Raw genomic sequence first — 22,619 nt, forward strand, 5'->3', positions numbered from 1 at the left:
AACAGGGCCCCTGCCGGTACGCATAGGATGCGGGATTAACAATGGCAGCAGATTGTGGCATGGCTGGTATCCACGAAGTGAGAATGGGGGAGTAGTATATGTGATTGTGTGGATGTGTGTGGATATGTATAGTGCTAGAGTCAGTGTGTGTGTGTATATAGTCTGTGAGTGTGTGTATACTGCAGTATCAGTGCATATGTATATATATATTGCTTGAGTTAGTGTGTGTGTGTGTGTGTAATTCTATATATTTAAAGTGTTAGCTCGTGTGTGTGAATGTGTATGAGTGTGGTGTTAGCGTGTATGTATAAGAGTGTGGTGTTAGCGTGTTTGGTGTTGTTTATGTTACAGTTTGGCATTAGCAGGAATGTGTATGTCAGCATATACAGTAGTGTTAGAGTGTGTATATAAGTGTATGGTGTTAGCATGTGTGAACGTGAGTGTAGAATGTTAGCGTGTGTGTTACTGTAAGGTGTTTGTGAGCATAAGATGGTAGCGTGTGTATGTAGGGAAGAACAAAAGGCTGGCTCCTAGATCCTAAGCCAAATTTATCGGCCCCTGCGTTACCCTAACTCAGTTCCCCTTTGGAACCGAATGTTCTGTTACACATTCTTCAGAGCCTCGTTTGGTTTGATGGGCTATATTAAGCATGTCTAGCAGTCCAGGGTGCCATTAACACCAACTGTTCCCGGGTGCGTTCACAGTACATTTCTGTAAAGCACAGCTTGGTTACAGTCAAATGGCCATTAATAAGGCAGACACTATTTGATGAGGGAGAAAAATGTTGTGTGTCTGTGGGTCTGAGTACGCATTCTTCCAAAATGAACAAAATTAAAGGACTCGCCTGACACAGAAGATCCTGCTCTGCTGCAGCTGCTGCCCTTGTCCCCCATGGTCCAACTATTCTTGCAACTGATTGGCTGCTTCAAGCTGCCAATCAGTGGCAGGAAAGTAGTCCCCCATTGCGGAGATGTGTTCAACTGACTTTTAGCCGGGGGGGGGGTTGGGAAAGGGGCAAATGCATATGGGGAGGATAATGAGGAATCTCCATGCAATTCCAAAAGGGATAACATGAACATTTAAAGGGCCCACCCAGCCATCACATGCATTAAACGTGCACACGATGGCCCTTTAAGGCTGGAAATACAGAATAAGTTATTTTTTGGAGTAAAGTATCAGTTGTGCAAGCCAAGTACAGATTCACAGAGAATGTTTTTATCTGGGCTTATAGGACGTATTTAGAGAGAAAGCATTCACAGGGGACGTCATTAAGACGCTGCGCCAATATGACTTCTTAACATTCAGCTCAGCTGATTAATCCTCAGCGGAAGAAGATATACACTCTTCTATGTAAATCTTTTTTTAATGTATATATTTATTATTTATATTATAACTGGAGCAGCATCTTAGAGATTTTCACACACATATACAATATGGGTCTGTAGCCATCATGGCAAACGCAGGCAAGGTTCTGAATCTACATTCTGTAATCTATCGTAGAGTATTTTGATCATCATTATTGTGGGACGTGTACTAAAAAACCTTGATTGCAATGAGCAATTTATCCAAGTTAAATATGTGGTTAGCCATTGATTTCTTACGTTTGGCTATTGGTTTGGGGCTGGAGTGCAGTAAATGCAGTCTCGATACAGACTAGATGCTAGGGTGGGATGTAAATGGCAGCTTTTGTGTTGAAAACTAGGTTTGATTTATGGCAGTTGGAACCCTTTGAAATTACCAGCATTTACGCATGAAATGTGTCCTAGAATATGATATGATATTCAATTAATGAACAAACACATTTTGTTTTAACTAATAAAACACAGATTATTGTATTGATCTTTCCCCATTTAATACATCTTTCAAACATTTTACAGTGTGGGTTAGAAAAGGATGTGAGCCCCTAGGCTAATGACTTCAACAAAAGCTAACTGGAGTCAGGAGTTAGCAAACCTGGAGTCCAATCAATGACAGGATTGGAGGTGTTTTAGAGCTACTTTGACATTAAAAAAACATATTCATCAGTACTGTGGCTACTCTAGAAGTGGGCACACAGCCAAGATGACTCCAACGGCACAATGCAGAATGCCCAATTTGGTAAAAAAGAACCCTAGAGTAACAGCCAAAGGCTTAAATGAATCATTAGAACTGGTTAACATCTCTGTTCATGAGTTTACCATACGCAAAACATTGAACAGACATGGAGTCCATGGAAGGACTCCGTAGAGGAAGCTGCTGCTCCCCATAAAAAAATTGCTGGATGCCTGAAGTTTGCCAAAGAGCGCCCTGACACAACACAGTGCTACTGGGAAAATGTTTTTTGAACTGATTAAACTTTTAAATGGTTTGGGAAGAGCACGCAGCACTACATATGGAGTTAAAAGGGCACTGCGTACCACATCATCCCAAAGGTGAAGTGTGGTGGAGGGGGCATCGTTAATTGGGGCTGCTTTTCTGCCTCAGGGCATGGACAGCTTGCTATCATCGAGGGGATAATTGATTTCCAAGTTTATCAAGGTATCGTACAGGATAATGTCAGGATGGCTGTCCACCAGCTGAAGCTCGGTAGAGGTTGGGTGATGCAGCACGGCTGTGACCCTAAACATCTACTAGAGAATGGCTTAAGGAAGAAGAATCTGCCTTTTAAAGTGGCCCAGACCTCAACCCATTACATATTCTGTGGAATGAACTGAAGGGGCCGTTCATACCATATATCCTAAGAATATGGCTGAACTTGGGTGGTTCTGTAAGGAAGAATGGTTGTGCCAGTCGGATCTGCCAGACCTCACTCTCACACCTATCGTACATGACTCTCACCACACCTATCATATAACAAACTTCACTCCCTCACACTTATCGCATATCACCCTCATCACACCTATGACGCAAATAACTGCACTGTGTATTAGGGTATGCAGAGTTCTCCTGTTTCATGTACATGAGCATGAAATTAATCAGCCGGCCGGCTGTGATGTAATACATAGGGGAGGAGATGTTGAGGACTCAGAGGACTTTGTTTCTAGGCAACTGTAGAATTTAAAAAAAAAAACTTATAAATACTGTTTAACACAGTGAACATTAACGAGAAAAACAAAATGACAAGTTTCTTTGACTTCCATCCACATGATGCAGCACTTCTGGGGACATTTTAAGAGGGCCCCTAGGTGAAAGTGAACCTTTAAGACAGGGGTTCATTGCTCAAAGCAGGCATCCTAATGTAGCTAGCTGCTAAAATGGCACCAAGTGTAAAAAATAGCTATTTTAGGGACAGGTGTGTATACTGCAGGAGGTTCCGTGAGCTACCGGCTTCCTGGTGTTACTTTCCTCTCCCTGTTCTTCTCCCCCCCCCCAGGCCACCCCCTTTTATCACCCACCTTTTCATTTCTCTAAGGAGAATCCTCCTCTGTTTTAGGCATATCATTAAAATCTTTTCCCCCTCGAGTTCTTTGGAGGTTTAATTACCGCGTCCCCGCAGGAGGAGAACCATTTCCAAAACTTGCTGTTATGATAACCTTGGAAGGGAGCAAAGTCCAACTCCGGCGCTGCTCAACGTAATATATCATTTCCACATCCACGAAACCCACAGAGATTCGCATCTCATTTTCACGCCGTAAACTCTCTGTGCACCGCTCAGAGGGAGATGCCGAATAACGTCTCAATTCATGTAAAATGAAAGTGTCAGCGTTTTACTGCTACAAATTACCTGCGGATTTTGTCGTCAACTGAGTAAGTTGGGTATCCAGAGCTGGTGGGCTAGGTTTTGATGGCTCACCTTTCTTTGACGATCAAAGGTGGGAGGTACGCTAGTATGGTGAGTGTCAGTCCTTTGTTCTTTTTTCAATAGCCCCGAATAGCAGGGATAGCCCCGAACCCCTTAAATATGTATAGGGGTAGCAGGGGAAATAGACTGGCCATAGGCGCGGTGCTTCCCCTGGAGTTTCCGAGCAAAACCTGGAGAGTTCATAGATACCAGATGCATACCTGGGAAGTTCCCAGGGTAGGCTACCTGAAACTGTCCCTCTTCTGTGGATGCGGGGCTAGACTTCAGCCCCAATAAGTGGGTAGCCAATGGGCATCCCCTGTCTGGAGAAAGTAGAAGGTGGCCAAGTGACCAGGGAAAGCAGGGCTTCACCCGCAGACTCTGGGTCAAACCCAGAGAGATGCCAACTATGCATATCATATACAGAGCAATGTAGCAACAGCATACATCGGGCAGATATCAATATATTTCAGTGTTTTACGGTAGATCCAGCGACTCCAGATTATTTAGTATGTTTAATGAACAACTTTGCCTAAATTAAAAAAAACGGCTTCTGTGTGCTTAGATATTGGAATCCTAGTGAGCGCCTGAAGAACATAGTGACCTATTTCTGCTGTAAATGCTAATTCTGGGTGTTAAAAGAGCGTTTGCCAAGGAGCAGGGCCAAGGAGCTGTGCGGAGTGATTAAAATAAGATATTGCTCTACATTTCTTCATGATGTCGGACTCGCATTATGTCCCGACTAACCTAAGACCTGGCCGTTCCTCATGCGCAAACCATGATTCACTGTGAAACAGGCGCTGCGCATGTGTAGCCAACAAAGTAACAATCTGTTCTGTTATTGGACAACTGGCAAGAAATATATTTTTGGATGAGAACATAATGTTATATATAATAATCCACACAGGAGTGAAAAAGGTTGGGCCTAAGCTGATCTGGACTGCCCTAGAGTTGCTATGAGCCATTCCGCTTCAAGACACTTCCTTGTTGTCCGGAGGCTGCAGTCCTTTCCCCAGCAGGGTACGAGTGTCTGCGCAGCCTGTGACCGGCACTCAGGCCCATATAACATGGAGGGAAAGGACAGGGAGGGCAGTAACACAAGGGAACATGGAGCCTGGGCAGCCAATCAGAGCGCACTCTGTGACCTAAATCCCTCCCATGCTTCCTGTCTGGGTGCGGATGGACGCTGGGGAGAGGAGCCAGCTCCGCACCGGATTAATCCCATAATATCCATCCCTGCTGTAGAGCGGCTCCTCTCTGCTGGTGTCTGACGGCCCTTCACGTTAATCCAGGGCTCGTAGGCCGCGCAGGTTATGGCAGCAGAGGAGCAGCTCAAGCTACTACAAATCATTTAGGTCTACTACAGGATGGGGCTCAGGACCTCTTCCCTCTCTGTGGCCCTGGAGCAATTGCTACATATGCCTCTCGGTTGAACCGGAGTGTAACTGCTGTTTAACGGTATTGTCGCTTGTAGTCACCCTTCTGGCCATATCCACTCCCCACCCATTTTCTGCCTACTCTCCTCCCCTTTTCTTCTACTCCCCACCCATTTTCTGCCTACTGTCCTCCCATTTTCTTCTACCCTCACCCATTGTCTGCCTACTCTCCTCCCTGTTTCCTCTACTCCCCACCCATTTTCTACCTACTCCCCTCCCCCTTTCCTCTACTCTCCACCCATTTTTTCCTGCCAACTCCCCTACCCCGTTTCCTCCCATTGAAGGCTGCCTAGACCCGTTTTGTCTCAAATCCACCCCTCCAGAAAGGCAAGAGTTCCGGGAAGTTCTTAAAGTATAAATTTCTAAGTATTTAGAACTACAACTAAAACATAAATATTTTTAATCAAGCTGCACAGGGTACACGTCCTACTCTCCCCGAGCTGGGGGAAATGCCTGTGTACTCGCACCACAAACAGGGCCATAGTTGCGGTGTGATTGCTATATAACTCGGGCCTAAGCCAAAGCCCAGCTCGGTTTGGACAGAATCAAAATATATATATAGAAGTCTGAGGGAATAAACATAAAAACAAATGCAGTCGTTAGTGGAGGTACACGAGATTGCTGATTCTCTTATCCACCAAAATGTACAGAAAACAATAACTCTCTGCACAATGCAGTAGCTGAAAAACCTTGCTGATAACAAAATGTACCAACGTTTCGACCCACTTACAGGTCGGTCTTCATCAGGGGAAAATGGCAATAAAGGCACGTTGGGTGCAGTTCCTTCTCTCTCTTGCGAATGTCCGTGTACAGTAGGGTGGCTGATTATATATTTGGGCTGATCTTGAGCCAATGCTTGGCTTGGGGCTTGAGAAAAGGTGAGGTACAGGCTCGAGCTGCATCGGCCCAAATCATTCATCTGATCATGTGATCCTGAAAAAACGGGGCTTAAGGAGCATAAGGAGGCACGTTGGGTCAGAGGAACCCTTTAGAAGAAATCCATCAACATCATCAAAAACACACAGGAAGGAGTTGGATATTTATATGAATAATATTATGATATATTAAAATATTACTTTATTATGATAATTGACTGAGATTTAATGTAAACCCAAAGCCGCTGATTATTTGTGCCAATTGTAGCAATTTCAAGAGAAAAAGACAGCACAGAATGACTCAGCTGTCCACGTGCCAACAAGGAAATAGACTCTCGAAGTTCTCAAGAATAAATGTAGCGAGTAAGTTGGCAGATAACAACGGGCAAAACTTGGTAACCATGGCATCCACCTTCCTCCGACAGAATCCCACTCGTCGCGCTCGAGACATGAAACACGAGCTTTTCAGCATAATTCACAGCAAAATACATCAAATAGTTTGTGCGTTTTGGTGTCCATAAGCCCGACGAACTACATAGACAGCGCAAGGAATAAAACAGTGTTCCGGTTTCTATGGCAACAACATATTAGTGCCTGTTTTCGTATTTATCGCTATCTTGAGCATTATATATGGCTAAATTCTACATGATTAAAGAATTGTTTCTGGGAAGGGTTTGGGCGTTCGGGAGCAGCATCAAAGATGTTTCTAATGCTGCCTTTAGACGGCACTTTTAAAAATAACAGATATAGGGTACATGTAAAAGGGGCCTTTCTTTATATTAAAAATTCTCCAGTTACAGGAAAAAATCTTGTAAAACTGTATTTCTTCTCAAATCCGCTAATAATTTTATAGGGCAATAAAAAAGATTTTGTTGGATTTCAGTCCGTCGAGTTCTACCCTTTCAAGTACATATATGTGTTGATGCAGAAGAGGGCAAAAAATTATGCTTTATCCAATACTGGATTAAAAAACTCAATAAGAAAAGACAATCTTTTGCTTTTTGTTGCAAAAAAAATAAAATAGTAGGTGGCTCATGGGTGGAAGTTGGTCTAAGTCATAAAGTGGGTAGTGGTAACATTAAGTTCTTCCAGTTTTGCCTCGTATGACACCCCTTCTTCAAAATAAAGGTGCTCTGGACATGAGATCACCCTGTATGATGTGGAAACTGGCCCCGCTCGATCCATGTGTATTCGCAAATTATTATTTGATTAACGCATTGCGGTGATCGTTTATTTCAGACACGGGAAACCCTTTAATGATCTGGAATGATATAGCGGCTCAAAAAAAAAAATATTTGGCATATGTTCTACCCAATCAAAGTCCAGATAGGAATCACTGAATGGAAACAGTAATGGAGGAAATAGTTAGAAGGGGGCTGAATGGGGAACTGCAACGGAAGGTTATAAAAAGTTGGCGAGCCTGTTTCAGGGAAGCACACCAGATTTGAAATGGTAGCCTCTCCATAAAGAAGGAACGTATTATGTGCATATTCACTATGTTACGTCATAATAACTGAAATATTAAGAGGAATAATCTTTACCAAAAAAAAGGGTGAAACGTTGGCTGTCTGCAGGTACTCAAATGGTTAAATCCTATTCAGAGAATATGTTCCTTCATTACTGTTCTTGTGCAAACCCCTGAGCCAGATGCCATGAATATAAAGCATTAGCAGTCATTTTATCGCCCAGACTTCATAATCCTGAGATAAAAATAGGCACCAGAAACCGGTTTCGACTTTATTGTCCTTGGAGGGGGAAAAAAAAGTATTTTTACTGAGATTAGAACTCGCAACTGTCATTTTATACTCATCTGCTTCTCTTTTAACAACGGCCAAATGCTGGGCTGAGATATCGGTACTCGTTTCTTACAAAATCATGACGTATGGCGTATTCTTTAATACATTTTTTTAATAGAGTGATTCTTAATGAAAACTTTGAGTAATGTCTCTGAGACATGAAGGGGTTAAATTTAGCTTTTTTTGGCACCTTTTGCTTGGCCTGTACGCTGTGCGCGAGAACCTTGGTCTCAAAGTAAATGGGGCAAAAGATATACGGTAGTTATAGGGCTATATAATAATAATACTACATTCATGTCTGCTTGTGTTCGCAATGGTGGAATGGAGAACCACCCAACATCTTGCACCTGAAGTGGTCTACAAGGTATCATTGAGGACCATTGTACCATTTGTATAACGAGAGGTATAACCTGTACAATATCTAAAATAAATTAGTTGTATTCATAGATTACAAGACTTTTTAGTGCTAGCTTGTAGCATAGGGCCAATGTTAGGTCATTTCCTTGGCTTTTGATAAATGGTTGAAGTTCTGAACTTCTCTAGGATGGACAGTCAAATGGTCCACCGTCCTACAGTCAGTGATGTATTTACCTTTGGAGCCACCCTAGGCCCGACGTCGGGCAGCTCCCACCAGCCTTCCCCCTCCACGGCTGGCATCCCAAATACAATAAAAAGCATTGGGCGCCTTTAAGAACCAGAGAACCAGGATATGACGCCATACTTTTAATGAAGTCTATGGAGGCTGTGCTGAGCCGGCACAACCTCTGCAGTGTAAATAGGCTGGTGGAGGAAATCAAAGGTCGTCTTTGTAACCGGCCCATTGTGCAGCGGGACACGGGGGGCTTGATCATCTGCCCCCCCCCAGTTTTGCGATTTGCCCCCCCCAGTTTTGTATCAGGGGGGCTGCTGCCCCCCCTGGACTGGCCACGCTAGACCCAGGCCAAGATATGTCACTGCCTACACTAACATGACCCTGGCGATGCATTTGAATGCATTTAGGTCCAAATACCAACTAATTCTTCTGTAAATCAACTTGTTAACGATATTGATTGACAGCTGTCAACAAAAGACAAACTGCATGCATGGACATATCAGCAGATAGTCCGTTCTAACTGTCCGTGGTCTCCTGGAAACCAATGGATGCTGCTAATCTGTGGCAAATGTAAGAGGCATATGAACAGTATCCAGACATGTTTGTGTGGCGTTCTCTTCTGTCGTTCCAGTTTATATTTAGAAGCAGCGTCAGATCAAGCATGTATTTTGTATTGAGTAAGACATTCTAGCTCTGTTCTATTATTTATATAAAATGTATACAAAAATCTGTATCCAAGGCAGCTACTGTGGACTACAGTTCTTGATGCCCATTCACGCGTCGCAGGCCTCTCGATGAACCGCCGTTAGAATGCAAGAGGTCACCAAAGTCTCTGGACTTGCACCCACGGTTTTTACTACAGTTTCCGGTTTAAAATGGAAGATCCCCAGGGTCACACAATCTAGAGCAAATTTATTGATATTATACTATATCTGATCATCACAGCTAAAATCCCTGCTTGAAGACAGGTGACCTTATTTTTAACATCTTTACCTCCTGTCGTGCCAACGTTTCCACAATGAGTTATTTCAACCATCTGGATGACACCCATAGCAAGTCACAGCAAGTGATTACAGGGTTAATATTTATAGAGTCTTGGGGGTCAGCTCCCCAGGTTACTCCCCATGATCTCAGCCGTGTTTATGCACTAAAGCAAGAGTTGTGGTTTCGAGTCACAAATCCATTTTATTTTATGAAGGGCCAGCCTCAGTTAGCTTCTGCTTCGAGAATAGCTTGGATGGCCATCTATAAAGCATATTTTAATCAGAGATCTCTTGAAGGTCACCTCGCTGATTAAATTATGCATTATGCATGGCCCGGCGAGCCATTATGTTAGAGAAATGTGCCAGGGATGGCACCAGGAGTCCTCGGGAGGGTTGAGCATTTGTTGCTTCGTCTGTTTTTCTATATATCATTTCACAAATGTAGATTTTTATGAAATGTGTTGGGCTTTTAGAAATAAATAACTGCATTGGAAATATTTACCAACTACCAGAAACATTGTACTGCGCTACAGAATATGATGGCGCTATTTAGATCAATAAATAATAATAATGTGGTTTGGATGCGCGTTATAGGTTTAGGTTGCTAGATTCACAGGCCTACTTGCAGCTGGACTATGTACAAAGCAAGTATTTTTTCATCTTGCCAGATGATGTCACTACAGCGAGTTTTGGGATAGCAGCCAACTTCCTGTAGAATGTTCTGATGTCTCCGGTAGGTTCCATGAGTTGTTACATGCAGAAGGAGTTAGATTGTGCTGTAGGACAAATACCATCCTTGGGACAAGAGGCTTCCAAAGGGAATGGACATCAACCGCCAATTCCCATGTCAACTTCAGACACTCATATGAGGTTAGGTATCAGGAATTTGATCAAAATAAGTTTGCCCATCCCCCCTCTGAGAATATATATATATATATAGGTGAGGATGGGAATGGTGCTCCAATAGCCCTCTCTCCTTTTATTCTAGATTGGAAATGTGGTCCTGTCTCCGAGACATGATGGAGGCCGGGGAAACCCTCATAGACTTGAATATAAGACAATATGCTGATAGAGCTATATACACTAAAGCTGAAACATCAGGGTCACTTATGTGGATTGCTGGAGCCTTATTACAACGACCAAAGTCATACTGCGCAATGAGCCTTCAACTTTTTTTTGTTCTTTTTTCCTGTCATGACCTGTTTCCATGGCAATCACCAGCATTGTCTTACCTGCACACGAGTATAATTTGATATTTATTTTCCCCTGCCACAGTATTAATGCTGCAGTCAACCAGAGATCCGAGACCCATAGCATTTTTAGAGCTGAAGAATACAAGCTATACTTGCACACCTCACAGCTGTCTCTGTTCCGGAGGAGCAGTCCCACTTTATGATCTAAATCCTCCTGTCCATCTTTTCTCCCTTGAGCATCCATCCGGTTGCCGGTATTGCGGCCCAGTAGAAGAAATCCCCAGTGGGGGGGCATTCATTGATTACGGACCCCCGAAACCGAGCCGACGACTCTTTCGAAACGCTTCTCCCCCACACGAAAGCTTTTGCTGCTCAATAGCAGTTTTGGCTCTACTGAGCAGAATATAATTCCGTAATTCCAAATATATCAGTTGTGCGTTTTCCGTGGGAGTCTTAACAGAATGAAAAACATAGCTAGCGGCTGGAAAAACAGCTTTGCGGAATCCGTGAGACTCGATTTCTGGGAAGGAGCCATAGATTTCCTGAGTCAAACCGCCCACCACAGCAAATGAAGATGGAGAGCGAGCCTGAGAAATGTCACTGTATCAACACAGCTCGCTGAACAGACCCCAAAACAGTCCTCAAAGCAAACATCGCTAGCCTTCCAATCCCATGGTGTCCTCCTTCAACAGACGGTGACTTCAAAATCCACTAAAGTTTTAAGTCAGCTCTGACTTCTCTTGAAGAAACCAAAAGTCATATTGAGGATGCCCAGGGAATTTTGAGAAAGCAGACTGTCTTTTGGTGCGATTTCTACTGTGGTTTTGCTGGGTATGAGGGTATCAGATGGTTCTACAGCCCTAAAAGTCTAAAATATGTATAGAAACAGCATGAAATGTGGTTATTATGTTTTTTTACAAAAGCCATCCTTCTTACTTGCAAAGATAGATATGAATAGTTCACAAAGTCACGCCAAAGGTCTTGGTAAGGCCCTGGCTAGGGTGGCTGAAGACCAAAGGCCAGTATGAGGTTCGCAGGTTTTCTTTTGTCATATGCCTTCCATTCTTCCAGAAAGGTGATTTCCATAATCGCTCAGTTAACAGACCCTTGACAACACTAATCTGGCAGTTAGTTTGGGCCACAGCAGATCCTGTAGAACCTTGGACTGTGTTGGAGGGAGGTCTCCAAGACTTTGAAGGACTCTATGGGTAAGATAAAAGGTGCATCTCCTCCAAGAGATTTATTAATAAATAAATATCCAAAATAAACCAAATGCAGTATTTTATCAAAAAACTAATTTGTGGTTAATCCCCTGTTCTGGTGACACAACGTTCCTCTGCCTTTTTGTACCTTTTCTAAGATTTCTAAACAGATGCCTTTGAGTACTCGGTAGTTGAAAGCACCCCCCCCCCCAGAAAAGGAACCTTGCCAAATCCTACATTAACTAAGCTTATCGCCACATAATTCTTGTCTATGTTCCTGTTATATTTTGTTCAGCTATTCCAGACGCCCGACCCTTCAGAGACGGGAGGAGTTTGTGGCATGCGCAAGAGCACAAACTCAAATATCCACAGGTCCATTTACTCCTTCATGTTGTCTCCCTCGGTACGGAACCTGCGGCCGGCGGCAGCGTTAATGCATTATTTTAAAAGGATTTAGTAACGAGAGATCTCCTGCTCTCCGTCACCGGGGACTGATGGGCATCGCAGTACGGGGGTGGGGGTAAGTAAGGCCGATAAATAGATTTTACAAAATGTTGCCACTTTCTCAGATTTCTACCCGAAATAAACCTGCGGAATGATGTTTACAGTTCAGAATAAAGAACGTCTATGAATTAGAATCCCACCTTATATTTATATGATGAGGGTAGCCACCTGGGATCTCCATGATCACCCATCCCTATTGTCTACAGATAACACTCTACATGATGAAGGACCTACCCCAGTGAACACCTGCAAGAAGGACCGAGCTGGCCCTGTAGAATGTATAATTAATGATCGTCTTGATCATTTGTCTTGCAAATTTCTTGCAAGGTCAGCTCTTTTGCAGGAGACGCTCACTGGAGCCTAATTCTTCATAATGTATACGATCATTAGTCGAAGTTGATACTTTTTATTGGGCCACCATAGAAAAAAGATATAAAGTTGCTAAGTTGTCCCAAGTTGACGGGGAGTTTTCCAATAATTATTTTTTTTTTTAAAGAGGCAGCTGTTAGCGTGTTTTGCTTTGACTTCAGCTGGGTACCGTACGTTGCGTAGAGGCGTTTTTTAACGAGATGATGATTTTAGTGGAAAACAATTAATAAATAATACTTTTACACTCACCGGTTCCAGATACGGCTCATGGATCACTGTTAGAACAACACAGTATCGTATTGCTTAGACACTGGTGGTCCATTCTGGGATAAGGCTTCTTAAAATATGGTCAACCTATTTATAAGCATTATTCCCCATTTTAACCCCTATATTTAACTCGTATGACCTCTCATGTAATTTCACCCTAACAAAGTCCTCGTTTATTTTCAATCACATCCAGGATCACCTACGCTATTTTTAAGGGAATTATTCAGTAAAATAAATTTTAGTGTTAACGGTATGTGGAGTTTAAATTTTAACTTTATTTTTAGCAGTATCCGAGTTGCAGGGTTTAAGAAAAAAAATTATTTCGCAGTATAATTTTGTTTATTCTGAAACATTTATAGTGTACAGTTTGTGCATATGAACTGTCTGTAATGGAATCCAAGTCATCGTTAGGATAAGCACAACCCAAGTGGGGGCAGCGGATCAGGAGGAACGCGGTCAAGTGAAGAACAGATCATTGCGCATGAACTAGGAACGGAAACTGGAGCTGTTGTAAAGAATGTGGCTAGTATTATCATTCAGGTACCTTGGTCCTGAGCTGACTTTGACAGCTTCATTCATGAGCCTTATGATAACCATGGCTTATCAGGAAGGCATTCTCAATAAAGCCATCTGTAGTCAACCAGGGATTCCAGCAACGACACCCAGAGACTTAAGGCAGTGTACTTAAGTACAGTTACTGATTCACTAGAAGCGCAGGGGGAGGAGGACAACGAGACATACACTATATGGACAAAAGTAATTGGACGCCTGGCCATTACACCAACAAGGACTTCTAGGATATCGCATTCTAAGCATAGCGTTGTTCAAAACGTCTTGGAATGCTGAAGTGGGGGGCCAGCTTCATATTAATGTCTGTGTATTTAGATGTGATGTCATCAAAGTCCCTGTTGGTGTAACGGTCAATACTTTAGTCCATATCGTGTAAGTCTAATTTTCTAAATGCTATAAAAAATGTATTTCAAGAACATCCAGTTAAATGGAATCACATTGGTTTTCTGGTATCGAGGAGGGGGGGGCGACGAGAAGAAGGACGTTTATGAATAGATCTAATCACATTAAAAACATACGTTCAGGTATATTTGGAACGTTGATGGTAACGTACGGCCAGGAGAACAGAGCTCCCAACGCTGACCTTCATGATAGTTCTACTTGAACTTTTATTTGATACAGTTGACTTTATAAAGCACAGCATAATATTGCCGTATGTTCTTTAGATTAGTTGATATTCCATCCCGTTTTTTTGAGAAAAAGCCTTTAAAAAATACATGTTATCTGTTCGAGAGAATGAATTTTTTAACCTGTTTGGTTTTTTTCCTTGGAGGACGTAGCTAATTTTGGGTTGAGTTGAGTGGGAACGATATACGTTCAGACAGATTCGTCCCCACCCTGGAAGGCGGACGTGAGAAATTTCTCGGCGGGAGCGCACGTTGCATATAACCTTTCCTTCAACTTGCTTTTATCCGCAGCAGTTCCTTCAGACACTTAACTTGGGGAAATCTCTGGCCTGAGAAATTGAATGTGACAGCACCGAGACTGGTACATCATACGGAGACATACGAGGGGGGAAGCCAACAGTTCATAGCTGTAATGAGAAACCCAAGTGGCTTTATACTTTATACACTCGGAAACCTGTTGACGCGAAAAAAATGGGCCGCAGAAGTCTATGTCACATTAGCGGCTGTCTCGGAACGAGACGCGGAGGTTTTTTTTTGGCACCTAGTGTATTAGAAATGGATTTATGAGAAGCTGCAAGACACTAAAGATTTGTGACTATTGCCCTTACGTTCTTCTGAATGCTCTTAGCGTTTGGGTCCAGGTGCGGTGGTTTTCCAGTAGGCAGACACGAAACACCGAGGCGTACAAGAGGTGTATACGGGACCTTCATATAAATACCGTATTTGCTCGATTATAAGACGAGGTTTTTTTCAGAGCAAATGCTCTGAAAAATACCCCTCGTCTTCTAATCGGGGTCGTCTTATAATCAGACCTCAAATAGAGGTCTGATTATGAGACTAAGATCCAGATCCCCCGCATCGCTGCAGGGGACCTGGATCCTCCTGTCTCACCCGACCCCCCCCCCCATCATACACACACTTACCGGTGCTTCCTGCTGCGTTGCCGGGGCAGCGGGTTGACGTCTACGCGATCCACGTAGACAACGTCCGCTGCAGCCGGAAGGAGGTGTGGCTAGCAGCGGGGGTTGTCTGCCTCCATCGTGCAAATCCTTCCCCGACTGTGGAACTCTGATCTCTGACAGCCGGGGAAGGTATGCGCGACAGACGCAGACAAACCCCCGCTGCCAACTCCACCTCCTTCCGGCTGCTGCGGAAGGAGACGTCAACCCGCTGCCCCGGCAATACAGCAGGAAGCACCGGTAAGTGTGTCTGTGTGTCTGTGTGCGTGTGTGTGTTAAATGGGGGCATAGGGCATTTCTGGAATGCCTTATACCCCTATATGCCACTCTGGCACTTAGGGGGTTAAAAGGCATATTATGAGGCAGAGTGGCATATAGGGAGGTATAAGGCATTTCAGGAGGCAGAGTGGCGTTAGGGGGGCATTTAATAGAGCACTCTGCCTCCTGAAATGCCTTATACCTCCCTATATGCCACTCTGCCCCATAATATGCCTTTTAACCCCCTATATGCCAGAGTGGCATATAGGGGTATAAGGCATTTCTGGGGGCAGAGTGCTCTATACAATGCCTTTTAACTCCCTTAATGCCACTCTGCCTCCTGGAATGCCTTATACCTCCCTATATGCCACTCTGCCCCATAATATGCATTTTAACCCCCTAAATGCCAGAATGGGATATAGGGGTATGAGGCAGAGTGGCACATAGGGGGTCAAAAGGCTTACCATGGGGCACAGTGGCATATAGAGGGTTAAAAGGCATATCATGGGCCACAGTGCCATATTGGAGTGGCAAGCCTGGGGGCAGATGTGCGTAACTGGGGGACAGGTTGGAAAATACAAGAAATAAAAACAAAAAAAATATTTTTCTCAATCATAGCTTTTATTTAAAAAATAGTTTACATGAATTAACATTTACTGGTTTTTCCTTTAGGGTCGTCTTATATTCAGGCTTTTTCTTTTTTTCCTAAATTAATATTCAGATTTTGGGGGGTCGTCTTATAATCAGGGTCGTCTTATAATCGAGCAAATACGGTAATTGTTTCCTAATATTTGGTTGTCACGGGTCGTCCTATTTTCTGGTTTCATTGTCCAGATCAGATCTGTAATCTAAGGATACATCATGAAGCTTCAGGTTACGATGGGCAGAGTTTCAAGCATCATGGTGAATAGCCAGTTTTCTGGATTATTTTTCAGCATGTCTGACTAGATGAAAGACTCTCAGGATACTGGGGTGCACAGGGGTGCGAAGGGAAAGACTTTCGGGATATTGGGGTGTGCAGGGACAGACTCTCAGGATACTGGGGAGCGCAGGGACAGAATATAAAGTTACTGGGGTGCGCAGGGACAGACTCTCAGGATATTGGGGTGCGCAGGGACAGGCTCTCAGGATACTGGGGTGCGCAGGGACAGACTCTCAGGATATTGGGGTGCGCAGGGACAGACTCTCAGGATATTGGGGTGCGCAGGGACAGACTCTCAGGATATTGGGGTGCGCAGGGACAGACTCTCAGGATATTGGGGTGCACAGGGACAGGCTCTCAGGATATTGGGGTGCGCAGGGACAGACTCTCAGGATATTGGGGTGCACAGGGACAGACTCTCAGGATATTGGGGTGCGCAGGGACAGACTCTCAGGATATTGGGGTACGCAGGGATAGCCTCAGAATATTGGGCTGCGCAGGGACAGAATCTCAGGATATTGGGGTGCGCAGGGACAACCTCTCAGGATATTGGGGTGCGCAGGGACAGCCTCTCAGGATATTGGGGTGCGCAGGGACAGATCTTGTCAGGCACCGTATGGGAATCGAGTATCGATAGACATTTTACGGACACGCAGAATTGTACTTTTCTTTTGTACGGTGAATTTTATGAAATTATGGAACAGCTTGTAAAATTGACTATAATTATGTTTATGTTTAAAAAGACGTCTTTTATTCAGTTAAACCACTGAATGAAAGAAACTGATTCAGATTTCCAGCTTCTCTGTATGAATGTCTTGAACATAATGCGATGTAAAAGGCCTCAAAATATGTTAATTGTCAAATTTACCATCTTCAAAAGTGTAAATATGTATTATCTTTGGCTTTTATTCACCATAATGCGATAACAACTGTTTGTTGCTGTTTGCTGACAACAATCGACTGTATTTCTGTGTAGAAAGTGCTGAAATAAGTTTAACCCTTTGAGTGCAGCGCGGTCTTGTTATAGTTGCCAATCTTGTAAACATCCTAAAATTGAAAGGACCGCCATTTGCAGAGCTGCGCTCCAAAGTCACGGCCGAGAGGAAGCAAACGTTTTCCAGAATTATTCTACACTTCTGGACGCCCCTCTTTTCTAGGAGCTCGGAATTTTTGCTGGGTATGAGGGTATCGCAGGGGTCTACAGCCTGAAACAACATAGTTACTCTGTTACGACGCCATCACTAGGGTACCCAATGACTATTTGGCATGTTGGGGGGTAGGCAAAGCTGCCTATAAGCCTGTAGGCATTGGGGTGTTTTTTTTTTGCCAAATGATCTTGGCTCCCAAACGTTTTCATTAAGACCAGCGTATGGGCAGAAGAAGACCAACAAGGTCATGCTGGGTGGCACTGAGGACTCAGGCGGGCCGTTGTCCCCATACTGTCTCCCCGCGGATCTTGTTCTTCATGTGTTGTGATTTCTCAGCTAGTTTCGGACAGGAGAAGCGAGATGAGACGGCGTTGATTGGGAAAGTCCTTCCCCTGGCCATGATATCGAGCCTCAGTCCGGTGTTTCCCTTGTTTTTTGCCTGGATATTCTCTTTCGATCCCTCAGACCTTGTCGGCAATCATTAACACTTGTGGGAATTATCGGTGCACTAAATCCGCCAATGATTAACGTCTGATCTTTAATGATTCACAGACGTCAGCGCATACTTTTAGTGGAACTACAGACACGAGAGAGGACTAGCACTAAAATACCATAAGAGGCACCGGCGTGGGCTTTAAAAGCTTGATGGAACTTCTAACTGGTCCAAAAGTTCTTTATTGGCTGGTAACATTGGCAAATGTAGATAATAGTTGCCTCTTTTTTTTTTTGTAGTGCCATCGGTTCACGTCATCACTCCCCATCAGCGCTGCCATGGCAAAACTAGAGACAAGATCCGTCCTCGGTGACCCTTCCTACCAGAGCCAAGACTCCTTCCACCCTTTTGGTACCAGGTCCTCCGAGTCCCCTTCCCAAGGCACGATGGGAAGCGTTGGCAGCGGAGTCGCGAACGACCAAGAGTTTGCAATGAAGAGCGTAGGCACTAGGACTCAGAACAGCTTGAAGCAAAACGACAACTCCAGGAACGGGTACTCAAACCGGTACTCCGGGGAGGAAAAAGCCTACAAGACGGAAAAAAACTCAAACGCTATGTATATCAATGGGGAGCAGCGCAAGAGTGAGAAGATGAAGTCTGACATGTGTGGGAATGTGAGTACAAACACTCTTAGAGGAGTACTGCTGCTGCTGCAACAGGACGGTCTCTTCTGGGTCGTCAGACCGTCTCTTTAACTGCTTGCAAATCCTGCATAGTATATTATCAATAATATTTATTATATTATTATATAATTTTATATAATATAATTATATTATTATAATATTATTTATTTAACATATTTAATAATCAAGTATTCTGTCTCACGACCGACAACGAGTGCTTAACAAGTCGATCTGATGTGCATTACTGCGCATGCACAGGCAACTTGTTTAACTACAGTGCTTGTGTCTGTAGACCGAGGCCGGGGAGGAATAAAACGAGACAGAACTCATATTTTCTAACTCCATTAAACTCCTGAAAAATGTCTGTACATCCGCATTTCCGCTTTAATGAAAGTTGCATAGGAAAAGCAGCGCATGGCAGCAATGATTAGAACCGTTCGGCCCATCTAGGCTATTTTCTTTTCCCTGCTGTTACTGAGTCCTTGGTCTAGTCCTAGATTCAGTATAGCCATATCTTTATCCCATGTATGTTAAAATCCCCTTGCTGTATTAGCCTCTACCACTTATGCTTGGAGGCTGCTCCACTTATCTACCACCATTTCAGTAAAGTTTCCTTACGGCCTCCGACCCTCCAGTCTTATATTGTGAACTTTTATTCTAACTTTTCTCCTCCTTTGAGATAAACTTCCCTCCTGTGTTTTGTTAAATCCCTTTAATTAGTTAATTTGTGTGTCTTTAAATTATTAGAGCCCCAGCTGAGCTTATATCTAAAACTAGTCATTGAATGAACACAAATTTCATCATTTTAACCGTATTACTGGTTTATGTTTTGATTATAATATTTAATGTTTTTTTAACTGTGAGAAAATAGTGAACAATTGATTTTGTTCTCCCCAACCTTTTAATAAATGCTCTTTTTTTTTTCTTAATTTTTTTTGTTCAGCAGAGCAACGAGCCTTTGGTCAGACCATCAGCCTTCAAGCCCGTGGTCCCAAAAAATTTCCACTCCATGCAGAACTTGTGCCCACCGCTAAACAACGGAGCGACCGAGAACCGGAAAAGCTCCAACCATGGCAACGGTAACAGTCCGGCTGCTCTAAAAAGCGGGCACGAGAAGGCTAGTCACAATCGGTCATCCAACCAAGTAGGAGGCCTCTCGGATTCTGGTCGTAACTCACTAACAAGCTTACCGAGCTATGGGACTGGGTACAGCCAGCATGTTGGCCCAATGAGCGCATCGACGAGCCATATAAACCGCATTGGGACCACCTATGTGGAAAAGAACATAGTGGGTTATAATGGAATTTCTACCTCAGATAGTGGACGATCTTCCAGCAAAAGCACTTCCTCGTTCAGCAGGCTCAATCATCTCAATGAACCATTGCCTTTCCACTCGCCTTCGAGTGATGACATCATACAAGACCTGGAAGATCGACTTTGGGAGAAGGAGCAGGAGGTCATGCAGATGAAGAGGAGCTTGGACAAAAGCGAGGCGGCCATTTTCCAAGTCTTTGAAGAAAAACAAAAGATATGGGAACGTGAAATGGAGGACTTGAGACAGAATTATGCCAACAAACTTCAGCAGGTCTCGAAAAAAGCCCAACGTGCCCAGCAGGCTCTGCAGCTACAAGTGTTCAAGCTTCAACAGGAGAAGAAAAAGCTGCAAGAAGACATCTCACAGCTCCTCCAAGAAAGGGAGGATATGGAGAAAAAATGCATGGTTTTCAAGAAGGAGCAGGCTGAATACCTACCCAAGATCGAGGAAACAAAGTGGGAGGTGAGACTCACGATGATCTTTTAATCATTTGGGGTTTAACCTCCAGATCCTTTCAGTCGGGGCTCTGTTCTCTCAAGAATGGAACCGAGTTAAAAACATTCATGAAGTTGGATGTTTCCTGGATGTCCCAGTTGGTCATGTCAACCCAACTCGTCCAAGACCCTCTGCATCTCAGACACTGGAGAGTTCTTTCAAACCGTATCAAAGCTTCCAGGGTTTTCAGTAATGATTTATAGCTTAATAAGGACCCAACCTGGAATTCCAAGCTGAGGCTGTAGAAACCTGTTACATCGTAAAATAACCTCAGAATATCCAGGATAGCCTACTATTTTTTTTACATGATTTCTAAATTCAGAACGTAATTCTATGGACCCCTTGGGGTTAAACATGTCCTAATTAGTACAATGTTTTGTTTGGGCATTTATTGTTTCAATAACCATTTCTCTCCCCACTTACTTTTTTTTTTAAACAAATACGCACCAATACCTACAAGTGGGAGCGCTTGGGCATAGACAAATAATAATGAAAATAAAAATAAAGAAATAAATATATACTTAAAGATTCAAATATTGCAAATCAATAAGTATATTACTAAGGTACCGATTAGTTGATACGGAAGCTTATTGATATGTGATTTAATTTTAAGTACACATTTATTTTGATTTATTTACATTATTATTTGTCTATACCAAAGCCCCCCCCCTTGCTGGGACATTTGATAAACAGTGGATAAACACCCATTGCTTTACCTAAACCACCCACACTAGTCTGTTCCTATGCCATGCAAATTGGAAATCAGTTCTACCTTCAGCATCCCTCCCTTCTGGATCTCAGAACTGTTCTTATTCCAGAACCCAGCTGCCAACACCAATTATTAATTAATTTATTATTATTAATGTATTAATTATATTAATTAATATGAATATTATTATTTATTATTAAACTGTAAAACGTCAGTAGTCCACAGCCAACTTCAGGGCAATAATGGAGTATTCCATATTTAAAAATAAGTAAGATAAGAGGTCTTGTGCAAGACCAAAGGAAAATAGGTTGAGTTATAACCCTCAAGTGTACCCTCAAGTTCTTCGTGCTGGTGTCTGATCATGTTTTTCTTGCCGCTGTAGGTATGCCAAAAAGCTGGTGAGATATCCCTACTGAAGCAGCAGCTCAAGGACTCCCAGGGCGACGTTTCTCAGAAGTTAAATGAGATAGTTGGGTTACGAACCCAACTTAAGGAAGCTAAGGCCTTTCTTAGAGAAAAAGAAGAACAGATTTCGTCGATGAAAGATTCCTACAGCTCCAAGAGCGTCAGCCTTGAGATCTGTGAGAATGAAATCCAGAGAAAGCAAAGTGAAGCCCAGCAAATGAAGGAAAAACTAAGCCAGTGTGAACAGGAGATAGCTGGCTTGAAGGACGCACTTTCCAACCTTGGCCATAATCCGTACGATGCAGAGGCCAACGAAAAGTTGGTGGACGCTCTCTCATGCGAGAGTGATGAAGCCAAGATGCAACGCCAAAACGAGGACAGCGGGATCTCCATGAAGAAGGACATAGAGAAACTTCAGCTGGAGCTGGCGCTAGAGAAGCAACAAAAGGATCAGCAGGTGGTGGAGTTTGAGGAAGAGCGGCGAACCTGGCAAGAAGAGAAGGAAAAAGTGATTAAGTACCAGAAACAGCTGCAGCTTAACTACGTAGAAATGTATCAGAAAAACCAACAGCTGGAGCAAAGGATCAATGAAATGACTGCTAAAGTGACCACGCCGCCAGCTGAAGACAAAAAGCCCTGGACACCTTCGAGGCTAGAGAGAATAGAATCCACTGAGATATGATGGACCAAGCTTTCGCAGCTAGTGTCTCACTGTGCATGTGCTACCTACTCCAAGTCATGGTCATCCAGAGAAGAACGGTCAAAGAAATCCTTTCGTTATTGAAGGGTTCAGCAATGACATTCCTACCAGGCCCTTCAAGTGCTTTAGAAGGTACATGAGCAGAAGAACAAGCGCTTGCTGTAATCCTGATGAAACATGTGGCATAATCTCTGTGCTATAGGTCTGTTTATGTCCTTTTAGTGTCCAGGTGCACTCGACTGCCGGTGCCCTGCGCTGCCAGGCCTTACGGCACCAGTGCAGTACCGGTGGCCCAAAAATACCGGTAATGCCAGGTTCTGCTGATGCCTGGTGCTCCGCAGGTGCCCTGCACTGACGGTGCTTCCAGTGTTTTGTGCTGCTGGTGCTTTGTGCTGGTTGGCACGGCCCTGTGCCTATGG

The 22,619-nt window shown here is 43.6% G+C and overlaps 1 protein-coding gene across 1 annotated transcript in view; it reads left to right on the plus strand.

The window, feature by feature from the left end:
* LZTS3 (leucine zipper tumor suppressor family member 3) overlaps positions 1-22,418 on the plus strand; it is a 30,395-nt gene extending 7,977 nt beyond the window's left edge. Inside the window, exons 2-4 of the mRNA XM_053458118.1 lie at positions 18,193-18,548; positions 19,525-20,353; positions 21,478-22,418. Of these exons, the coding sequence (XP_053314093.1) occupies positions 18,232-18,548; positions 19,525-20,353; positions 21,478-22,182 (1,851 nt within the window). The 5' untranslated portion in view covers positions 18,193-18,231 and the 3' untranslated portion in view covers positions 22,183-22,418. The remainder of the gene's footprint in view (positions 1-18,192; positions 18,549-19,524; positions 20,354-21,477) is intronic.
* Positions 22,419-22,619: the final 201 nt, after the last annotated feature.

This window comes from Spea bombifrons, chromosome 1 (assembly GCF_027358695.1).
Source record: "Spea bombifrons isolate aSpeBom1 chromosome 1, aSpeBom1.2.pri, whole genome shotgun sequence".
NCBI lineage: Eukaryota > Metazoa > Chordata > Amphibia > Anura > Pelobatidae > Spea > Spea bombifrons.